Source organism: Ictalurus punctatus, chromosome 28 (genome assembly GCF_001660625.3).
Source record: "Ictalurus punctatus breed USDA103 chromosome 28, Coco_2.0, whole genome shotgun sequence".
NCBI lineage: Eukaryota > Metazoa > Chordata > Actinopteri > Siluriformes > Ictaluridae > Ictalurus > Ictalurus punctatus.
Window position 1 is genome coordinate 17,905,958 of NC_030443.2, and position 12,103 is coordinate 17,918,060.

The 12,103-nt window shown below is 39.2% G+C and overlaps 1 protein-coding gene across 2 annotated transcripts in view; it reads right to left on the reverse strand.

The window, feature by feature from the left end:
- Positions 1-12,103, reverse strand: part of LOC108260352 (astrotactin-2) — a 345,742-nt gene that overhangs the window by 105,316 nt on the left and 228,323 nt on the right. For both annotated transcript variants that reach the window (XM_017460589.3, XM_053676996.1), the window contains exon 11: positions 5,344-5,494. In XM_017460589.3, the coding sequence (XP_017316078.1) occupies positions 5,344-5,494 (151 nt within the window). The remainder of the gene's footprint in view (positions 1-5,343; positions 5,495-12,103) is intronic.

A 12,103-nucleotide genomic window follows, 5' to 3' on the forward strand; every position in this document is an offset into this window, starting at 1 on the left:
CCGGGGAATCGTGCGTGCCTCATTTCTGAATAACAGCCGAAATTTTCTTATTCTGACACGGATTATTATTATTAATGATGCAATGAAAGCTATCCGCGACACGGTGAGGAAAAATATGCCGGATAATTTCTTCATTTATCGTCGAGGGGAATGGATGCTAATGGAAAAATGGACTCACTGAAACCCTTCTTGTCTCTTAATGGAGTCTGGAGGAGTCTGCTACAAGGTTATTATCGTTATAGCTCGAAAACACGGAAAACTCAAACTATCAGTGAAAAAAATATTTCCGTTAACGGAAATAAAAAATAATAATAATAAAAAAAAAAGGAGATTCCGATTAAACGGAAACTAAGCGACGACTATAGACGGGAACTAAACAGAATTTGAGAGACGATAACTTCGTTGTTTGTCCCGTATTTTAAAAGTTGGCTGGGTATTTGCGATTCCTCTTCCAGGGTAAAGGTTCACGTCATTCTCGCCGACAAGGTCACGCTCACGACTTAAAGAACCGAAAATAAGACAACACAAATAATCAACCCCTGAAGAAAACGACCCCAAAGCTTGTTTTTACCTTGAAGATAATCTGCATACTCCTCATAACAAGGCCAAGTGAAATCAGGAAGGCCAAAGTTCGCCACGGCCAATTTGTTCCCTAACAGACCTGCGATTAAGGGTCTGATTTAAATGTAAGAAGCGCAGCGTGCCAAATGAAAACAAGTCCATTAAAAACATATCAGAGCTCTGCTAGCCCACCTGCCATGATCACGACATTAAGAAGCTAACGACGCCTTCAGTGCAATCTGCTGTCGCCATCACATTGTGACGCTGTTGAAGGCTTCACTATGATTACCATCGCAAATGAACGTAATGATAGGGCTAAAATCCTGTAATTTCAAAATGTGCTTTTTAATCAACTGATTTGCATTGTTTAGTACTTTCCCCGGCACCGAATAATCACGCTGACTCTAATGAAACACTTCGCCGAGTTTAACAGCTTGCTAAAAGCATATGACTGACCATACGAAAATATGCTAATTATATAACAAATTATAACTTCACTCAAAAGTATGGAAGCTCATTTCTGCTGCTACTAACAGGTTTGTGTTGTCTCACATCTATCATAAGTCATCATTTCAAGACACTAAGCCATCATTACAGTATGAGACATTACATCATAATCGAGATTTAAAAAAAAAAAGACATCATTTTTATCTCGTAATTATGACTTGAAGTCACCAGTACTTTGAAATTATGACATATCATGTGTATGATGAGTTTTTTTCCCCCGTCAATTATATTAACTTGCTGGGAGTTAAGTGGGAGAAATGGGCTTCCATGTAGGAGGAAAGTCCTCCAAAAGTGCAACGCAAATGGTTTGAACACAGCTCGATGTTTAAAGTGGGAGCTAAAGCCTTTTAGAGCTCTGTCCAGCTGTGACAGGATTACTGATAGGGCGGATGCACTTCGAGAAAATGGTCTTGGCATATCGAGAACAAGGTCATGACACAATGAATACTTTGAAAATCCATCAAGGTAAACGCTGAGAAGGTTAACATCAATTTACTCGTTCATGGCTTCCTGGTCTTACACTGATGGTCTTTTATGCCACTGTGTTTCAGAATATAAATTTGCAAATGTGATTTTCAATTTGTTTTTCAATTGAAATTTGAAATGTAAAAAAAAAATAATTAAAAAAATAAATCTGAAATATATCATCTCAAATGCAGTTTTTTCTTATCCTCCACATTTTACAATAATAGTAGGGATGCCATAACGCTTAAAATAAAATACGACCAACAAAGTGTTGAACTTTCCAGAGCGCTGCTGAAACCTCAATTCTGATTGGTCAGAAGTTGTGTGTTGATTCACTTTCTATAACAGCACCTCGGAGAGTAGTGCAGCTGCATGCATTGTGGACTCATTGTAATATGCTAGCGTTTCTATAGCAACTAAATGTGTAATCACTGCTACTGTAACGTTTTCTGAAGGAGATATTTGTTTAGGATTTACGGAAAGAGTCTCTAGTGTCTCAGTAACATGGCAGGTTGCATAACAAGAACTAAACAAACACTGAATGCAACTATAAACGGATAAGAAGTACGTCGTGAATAGGCACGATAACCTTTGGCAAATTGGTCTGGCAAATTTCCTGCTGTAGATTTGTCACAGAAATATATTTGTCTCTCATTGTCTGTACAGCAATTTTAGACAAAAATGTTAATAATGAAATTGCAGGACATAATTAGTGACCTACACTACAAAACAAGGATAACATTTTGGCGAGCCAGCCAGGAGGGGTTACGGCTGGCGAATTGATCCCATCCGGTGGGACTTCACCACTCCATGGACAGCAGGAAAGGAATACAGGTTTTTTTTTTAATGTTCAAAAATCATTTGAAAATTGATTTCATCGTTGTTGGTTTTTTCCCCAACTGTTAAATTTTTTTACAATTTTTTTTTTTTCATTTTCTGGAAAAAAAAAAACAAACTCTGTTAAACCCGAATTAAATGCAGGTATGAAGTGAAGATGTGAGAGTACTGCACATTGCCCAACTTCCAGTCGCCAAACGGCAGATCGAGTCGTCTGTACTGTTAAACCAACTTTGGAATGGAAAGCGTCCAGCACCATCTGGTCTACCAGCTGTACCTTGGAACAAAAGGCTTGGTCATGCTGCTCGACCAGCTCTTACCAGCTTGGCCTATGTTTTGGCAGCTGTTAGATGGTCAGACCAAGTGATAACGGGGGGATGTCAAACAATTCACGCCAAAAAATTGGTCTGAGGAATATACTGGAGTCAATTATTTGGATTTTTCGCTGTACTGGATCACAATTAAGAATAAAATGGACAGAATTGACATTGCAGCTTTAAACAAGAAAGGCTTGTTTAAACTTACACAACCTCTAAGCCTTGAGATCACAAAGTCTTTGAAAGTGCACTTGCTTGGCCTGTAACAGTGTTACTGTATGCACATAATATAAGTTGTTTAAGTCTGAAATCCAGATCAGATTTTTTCCAGCTATCTAGACTTTTTTCCCCTCTTTTCCACTTACAACTAATATTGCATTTTTAATACATTTCGTGAATTCAATGTTGTTTCATAGCTTTTGGCTGGGACTTTATGTCCAATCAGAAAATAGTAAAATTCCACAAACTCTTTATAATTATTCTCCCCTTCATATTCTTCTTATTATCCCATACAATCATTTGCACCATTTTCACGAGTCACATTAGTTTTGACGAAGAACGATGATACTTGGCGCAGATGTACTCTAGGTTCTATCCAGGAATGATGTGCTTGTGCTGTTGAACAATTGTTCCAACAATAATTGAACAATTATAAAGTTCCCATCAATGAAATATTGTAGATAGAGATGACACGGTACCCATTTTAATTTTCCAATAACAATACCAATACTGAAATCCTTTGATATCAGCAGATACCAATGCCTATACCGATCGATGTTTTTTTTCTTTAAAAACTACTACGTTAAATAACATAAAAAATCCGTTCTAACAAAAAAATTATAACCAAGTCTCTTTATATGTACACATTTTACTGTATATGTATTAAAAAAAAAATAACAATAAAAAAAAAAAATCTTTTCCAAATCCAATTTCCATTTGTTATACAATCGGATCAGATATATTTTTGTTTCCCCTCCCATATCCAATCCAATCCATTATTTATCAGATCAATTAGATACCAGTTTTAACTGTATTATTGTTTACTGTTTCGCTATTCTGTCAAGCCAACATTTTACTGTTTCTTCTCCAATTTCTTGAAAGCTCTCTCCTCTTGAACTGCACGCTGGGTCATGACATCACTTTAGCTTATGATTTTTTTTCCCACTAAACTCTCCCCTTTCCAGCTCATCTTATATATATATATATAACTAAACTAAATGGTTTAACCTCCAGTACCACTTCTCAACACTTCCATTAAGCAAACGTTAAACCGATTATAAGTGTCACTCCAAAGTCCTCAAGAAGTCCTGAAAAAGTCAATTATTTCCCACTCACAGCTCCACATAGAGTATATGGTCTGAGAAAACCACATTTAGATCTCTGACCAGTGCTGACAGGATTACAGATAAAAAAAATTAAAAAAAAAACGCACCTTAGGAATATGATTATAGCATACCGAAAACAAGAACAAACACAGTACAGAGGCGACGACCTAATATGGCTCTTTAATTCGAAAAGTTTCACGTTAAGATTTCTTTAGTTTTCCTTTATATAATAACAAAGCTTCATCTTTATCATAAATACTCCACATTAACGATAATCTTTTAAAGTAAACAACATTATTTAAATAATGAATTCTACTTATTATGGACTTTTTTTTTTTTTAGGCGTTTTTTAGACACGAAAACAAAAGCTGCAGATGTTCGTTATTAGTGAACGTTTAAGTAAACATCAGCTACTGAATGTGTTAATTACTTGGTGTATTTATGGTCTGTTAATTCTTAGGTTTGTTAAATGGAGAAAACAACAACAACAACAACAACACCACCACCACCCTGTTATTTAAGGAACTTAATCCTAGTTTGTAGGTTTTTAAGATTTAAATAAGGCTAAAGAAAGTAAGTAAGTAAGAAAGAAAGATAGAAAGATAGAAAATGTCTGAGATTTAACAGTAAAATAAAGTATAAGCTTGTAACATTGAACTTTGTAAGTAAAGCTCAGCCACATGGAACAATCAGTGTGATAATAATAATAATAATAATAATAATAATAATAATAATAATAATAATAATAATAATAATGTATAAAAATACATTTGAGGAATGTAAAAAATTTATATAAAGAAATTTATACATTATAAATTTGCAGTTGTAAATTATATATACATATATATATTAAGAAATATATTTTAAAAAATATATGAAATTATAAATATATAATAAGAATAACCACAAACAAACTGAAAAAGTAAAGCACATGGCCAAAATTAGAATTATTCTAGCTTCTGATTTGTGTGCGGTTTATTAAAGGTCTACAAAGAAAACTGTAACCAGATGAAATGAAATAGAATTAAAATAGCAGCCTTTATAACAAGTCAAAACACTCTAAAGTCTTTAAAAAAAAAAAAAAAAAAATTATCATAAAGTCGAATTTCATTCTTTACTACTTCTACCGTATTGACACTTCCAGCTGTACACACATCTGTCTTGAAAAGGATCACCGAGCATGAGAAGTGCTTTTGGAGCTCCATTACCACTGATTTGGTTAAGCTTCGATTCAACTGTGATTTAGTATTTTAAAACACACCTAACTGTCAGTCGGATTAAGACGTCAGATGCGAGTGAAACAGAAGCGGAGGGTTAAAACGACTTCTCACCATGCAGCCTGTGGAATCGAGCCGTCTGTCAGAAACACACTTGAAGTTCTTCCTGCAGCCGCCGTTGTCCTTGGAACAGTCTCTCACCGGGCCGAACGACGCCAGCAAATCGTCTACTGTCTCAAAGTGCGTGGACATCATGGCCTCTTCCCTGGAGACGGCACACGAGACGAGCGAGACTTAGGAGCATTCAGAGAACAACAAAGCGAGATGAGATCACGGGGGCAACAGCAATAACAGGAGGACACGATGTGGACATGGTGACATTTACTACACACAGCTACAAACACAGCAGAGAGGATTAAAGACAGGGAGGGAGGGAGGAAGGAAGGAAAGAGAGAAAGAAAAGGAAGAATCGATGCATACATTTTTATACTAAATGTTACAAATGCATTTCTAATCTACTGTATAACAGACGTGTCCGTTAATATGATAAAGATTGTCTCACGATAAACCTGCGATGAAAGAAACGTACTATATTCTACGTAGATGACCTCGTTATTCGGTGTGTTTTGGGTGTGATCGAATGCAAACTAATCCCCCGTATAATAGTGGCTTGAGAAATTCCGCTTGAAAAGGTGATGAAGACGAGTTTTGGAGCTCTTTGTAGCTGACATGAATTCTTCAAAGTGTGCTTTAGGTATCAAAGGATACAGGAAGCTGTAATTGATCCTTTCTGAGCCACATCCCCGTTAGTCCTGTCAGGACAGAACTCAACAAATATTCCCTAAGCTCACACTTAAACAAATCCCCTTTCCTTCTCACGTTTCTTTTACGTATCACCATGGAGCTGTTCGGAGAGTTTGCTCGGATACCATGCCAAGCAAAAATTCTTTTACGATGCGTGATTTTGTATGTGGCAGCAAAGTCAAGCTTACAGACTTGTAGAGGCATTATGTTTTCAGGTTGTCTGTGTGTCCGTCTGAGATTCTCGTTAGTGAGATACACCTGACCAACATCCCATTCGATATTTAGCCCCCCTTTGCTGGTATAACGACCTCCGGTCTCCTGGGAAGGCTTTCTTCTAGATTTTGGGGCGTGGCTGTGGGGATTTGTGTCCATTCAGCCACACGAGCATTAGTGAGGTTGAGGTCAGGTGCTGATTTCGGGTGCTGAGGCCTGAGGTGCAGTTGGTGTTCGCTCGAGGTCTTCCACTCCAACTTTAACACACCAGGTCTTCACGTAGCTGGCTTTGTGCACAGGTGCATTGTCATGCTGGAACAGGTTTGGGCCTCTTAGTTCCAGTGAAGAGAAACTGTAACGCTACAGCATACAAAGACATTCTATACAATTACGTGCTTCCGGCATTGTGGCAACAGCTTGGGGAAGAACCGCATATGGGTGTGATGTTCAAATGTCCAGAATCTATTGGCCATATAGTGTAGACCAAGAACAAGCGGTTGAATGTTTGCAGATTAACTGATTAGATTTTGGAATCAATCCAATCAAGGTGTCTGAAATAGACTTTCTTCCATCCTGTTTGAAGTATATTTTACGGGTGTTTCAGGCAAACAAATGAAGGCATACAAGAAGGACGAGGCAGGCTAGACTTGTTGGTGGCCCCTACATCCCAGGTGACACCATCACTGTCAATTTCTATGTTTTTATTGTTGTCACATTTTATGTTTCTCAGACCGGGACTAGCCGAGATCGAGTCAAAACCGTGTCTTAAGGGGTCGAAACCAAGTGTCCAAATGAAAGTGAGACCGAGTGAAGATTGAGGCTGAAAACCATCAAAACCTTTTCCAAGCCTTCACTTGGTAAACAAGTTAGCTTCATTCATGCATTGTTCCAGAAATTAGTCAGCTTTCTAGAAGGAAGAATTACATCTTGTCAAACTTTGTGCATGCAAGCTCTCAGTCAAGTCCATGACCATATTTAGCAAAGGCCCGAAACAGAGACAAGTCCAGGTAAGTCCAGGAAAACGTCACAAGAACGGACTCTACTAAGAACGGCCTAGTAATAATGTCACACCAGAATAGTAGGCAAGTCGGTGCGCTCTTAACTGAAGAACATCAACTGTAATGAAATGACCTAGTAATGTGAAAAAGCCCTGCAGTAATGTGATTACCGATGAAGCGGAAAGATGCCAAATAGTGCTTTCAGACAGAAACTTGGCGAGCCATCGCAAATGATGTTGTTACATCACTTTCTCTCGGCCGAGGTCATTTCGGTCATTGTTAATCCACTGTATATTCTGACCTCGAGGGAGCCTTTGAAATCTTATACAGGCATCATAGAATAGATCCATACTATCACACATGAATACTAACATACTAGCAGAAACAGACTAATAATGATGACCCACCAATTAAAGCCGATACAGATATGGACACCTGCATATACTTGGGCAGTAGTGGCTCAACAATTAAGGCTCTGGGTTACGGATCAGAATGTCGAGGGTTCAAGCTGCCACTGCTGGGCCCTTGAGCAAGGCCCTTAACCATTTCTGCTGTATCATGGCTGACCTTGGACCCTGAGCCCTGCTTCCGAACATGCTGGGATACATGAAAAAATGTCATTGTGCTGTAATGTAATTCTAGCATACTTACTTTGCATGCTAAAATACTTTATAGGACACTTTCATACTCGCATTATTCAATGCTTCCATACACACGTACTTGCACAGTCTATAACTTACATATTTGCACACATACTTTGCATACCTTTATGCTAGCAAAGCTAGCATTCTCTCATACTTGCATACTAGCACCAAAAAGACGCCTAATTATAAAAGTTTACCGATTAATAGGGATGAAGCATGAGGTGTTTGTAAAACTAAGACACATTTGCACACTATTATACATACAGCACATACTAGCATATTAGCATTAGCATGTAGTATACTTGCATGCATTGTAGTGGATGCACATCTGATTTCTTTATCTGTTCCTCTTTTTTTTTTAAAAGCCGTTTTTTTTCTTAATAATGGTACCATGTCGCTGGTTTGGAGGCTTTGCAGACTAAAGGACAGATGCACGTGGATGTGGGAAAAAATGTATGTCTCTGGGTGTTTTTACCGTACACGATCCGAGCCGGACGTGACACGTCTGATCATATCGGCGCTGTCTAATACGGCAGAGTGACAGACTAGAGAAAGGTAAGAGGAAAGACTCGGAATAAAGGGATCTAAATGTCACCGGAACGACAGGACATGCTGCGGAAGAGAGAACGCAGAAACGAGAGAGATTTCAGACATTTCAGCGTGTACACGCCAGTACGGCAGGGTACAATAGTCTGCATCTGCTAGCTATAACTTCTTTTGTTTTTATTCCATATGTTATGGAAAAAAAAAATTGACAAATAATTATCAAAAATCAGTAAGAACAATAACATGTGCTAGGTGCTAGTGCATACTGTGTTTCCACTATAACAGAGTCATTACCGGGTGTTAGGTGTTCATAAAAGCAATTGATAGCGTGTTAAAAACTATGCTAGTCTATAATTGAATTAAATTAGCTAATTTAGGGTCTGCGCCTAAAGTATATGTAACATTTGATGTCGAATATTTACACGGTTATGTGTAATTCAGACCATGTTTTGGCATCGCGGTTCAGATTGTGCTAATTGCTTATGTGTTAAGTAGTACACACCGCCAAGGTTGCCAGATATATCCTAAAGGACTGGGGAGGTGGTGGCTTGACAGTTAAGGCTCTGGATTACTGATCAGAAGGTCGAGGGTTCAATCCCCAGCGCTGCCAAGCTGACACTGTTTGGCCCTTGAGCAAGGCCCTTAACCCTCTCTGCTCCAGGGGGCGCTGTATCATGTCTGACCCCAACCTCCCAGCATGTTGGGATATGTGAAGAAAAACGAATTTCACTGTGCTTTAATGTATATGTGACCAATAAAGACTAAAGAGCACCTAAAGAAGCATTTGCATGGACTGTATCCTGCTCTTTACTTGGGTCGATCTCACACAACAACAATGCTCAAGGTCCAAGGATAGAATTGCATATAACTGAGACACGCCCCTGTTTCCCTCAAAGTCCACCCCCATTTACATAACTACTGAATCGACCAACAGTCAGTTAAGGCCTGAATGTGTGCAATTCTGGTATTAAATTCTCGTTAATGCGTGCTAGCATCAACTCTGAATATGCACTAGAACACAATAGCATGCTAATATTAGCTCCACATACAGAATGTGTACATAAAACACTTGCGTACTAGCAAAGTGTAAGTAAAAGCATACAACCGTTTTTTGCTGAATGATAAAACAACAAAGACATTGAATCCCTATTGTAGATGTGTGTATGCCAAGCAGACATCCCCGGCCAGCTCTTTCTGAGCAGGTGCGAGGTCTGATGTGTGACTGCATCATGGGTAATTATGAGCGTCCCTCTTCATCCACGCTGTCCAGCCAGACGTTAATCTAATGCAACATGATTTCCCGCGGCAGGAGAGCTGGCGCTGCATCTGCACTGACCATCAGCACGACCGGATCGATAGCCATCCCGGCCTACAGGTGGCCACTAAGCACCTAAGCAATAACTAGCCAGTCATTACACGTGCAACGACACGTGAATACACCACGCTAATCAGAATACGCTAATCTGACTAAAGATCTCTGCGGTTCCACGCGTCCTGATCTTGTTTAGTACATCTTTATGAATCTAATCAGGTGCATCTTGTGCACAAACACACATTCTTCTTCCGAAAACTCATTTAGCCAATAATTCTTCTCTGTGCAGAATGCACGCGATGGAACAGGGGAGAGGTGAAATCTGATTTTCCTTCTAACGTGGCTGATTGAATCGAGGCCTCGGTTTCCTGCCAAATGAAAGCCGTTTTTTTTCTTTTCCCTGCTCACAGAGTTTCATAATCTCGGCCACTCCAGAGCATTTTAATCTTTCCACCATGATTCCCCGTTTCTGTTTCTTGTGACGGCTTTATCAAGTTCCGCAGCGACAGCTGTACAGTGAAATTAAGTTACGATCGTATACACAAAAACTCTTTTTTTGGGGGGGGTCTGGGAGAAACATGGCAACGTGGGTTAAAGGAATATGATAGACAGATAGATCTGCTCTATGAATTTTGAATCATTATGAAGACTCGAGCTAAAGTTGTTCTATAGAAGACAGAATTCTGTATGAATTTAAACATACATGAACTTCAATCCATATCAACTCAACGCGCATACAAACTCCACCTCTGCCTCTTACACTCCTACTTAAAAAGTAGGGTTCCTTAAGGGTTCTTTGGCTCGTGAAAGGTTCTTAGTTGCCTAAAGTGATTGTACATGGATCTAGGTTGCCCAGATTCCAAGAAACCACCTCAGTATTGAAGTTCCTTTGAACCTGAGTTACTGTCTCTGCAGATTTTCACACGTTCTCCCCATGTTTGAATAAGTTTCCTTCCCATTCTCGACTTTCCTCATACCTCCTAAAAAAAATCTCTCCCGGCTACGCTGTATTACTGAAGACGAACAAATTCACGAACATTGTTTTGGTTAAAGCGCTATAAAAGGGGTGTACGCCTTGTAATTGGTGGAGGAGAAAATGACTCACGCCCACTTTGTGTAGAAAAGGGTACATCTTGGTGACGTTTTCCCCAATCTTCAGCTGTAAAGTTCTGCACAGCCTGTTCCCATCTACCAAAGGTTATAGCCCCTACGCCTCAGGTTCACCCTGTTGTGAATTCTGACATGCTTTTCTGCTCAGCACGGTTGTAAAGAGTGTTTATTCGAAAAAAAAAAACAAAAACAAAAAACTCTAGCCTTCCTGTCAGCTTGAACCAATCAGGTCATTATCTTCTGACCTCTCTTATCAACAAGGCATTGATAAGACTCTACAGACCGTCGTGTGTGAAAATAATAATACGTAATAAAGTAGTCGGTACGTGTACATTAGACGATGCCAAGTCACCCATTATTCATGTCCGGCGATGACTCCATTAGAACGCAATCAGTGAATAAACAGCATAATTTGCTTCTTCGATGCGTTTTTGTAAACACTGCTGAAAATGCGAAACGCACAGGATGTCTCAGTGTGTGTTTAACTATCCATAATTACTGTTAATCAGCACGGTGATTAGCTTCACAGTCCTGTTTCCCCAGTAAATCGCAATTCTAATTTGAACCGCTGGGGATCTATGAAATCTATATCACGCAGCGATTATAGACTCGAGAGAACGGCTGTCAATAAATACGGTCATTAAGAGTCTGTAAGGACATCTCGGAGCCATCAAAAACACACTTCTTAACATCGATTTTAATGTGGTGAAGGACGACAAGCGCCAGAGCGTGGTAATGCATGAAAACGACCGTATGATCCGTCATCCATTTAAAAAAAAAGTTTATTACACTCTAAGGTAACCGTGCCTCGTTAACTTCGACAAATTTTGCTTTCAGTTTAATTGTAGCCAATTATGTACTGTAGGTCAGACCTCCATCGCGCAACAGCTAGCCATTCTGCAAAAAGCGATCGGTATCCGTGTTTGGATTTCAACCCAGCTCCGTGGACGTTAAGACGTGGAAGTAAAGATCAGAAGGACGCGAGTTCAAATCCCAGCACTGCCAAGCTGCCACCGCTGGGCCCTTGTTCAAAGCCCTTAACGCTCAACTGCTCGGCTGTATAAATGAGATAAATGTATATATGTATAAATGTACGTACGAGTTCTACCACAATGCCGGTGGAAAGACGGAAAATGAAATCCAGAGGTATACGTCAATAGAGAAAAACAGAGAAAGTCCGTTGAGGGAACAACTAAATTTATAGCTGTTATAACATTATTAAGAACACGATCTGATTTCTTGTTTCT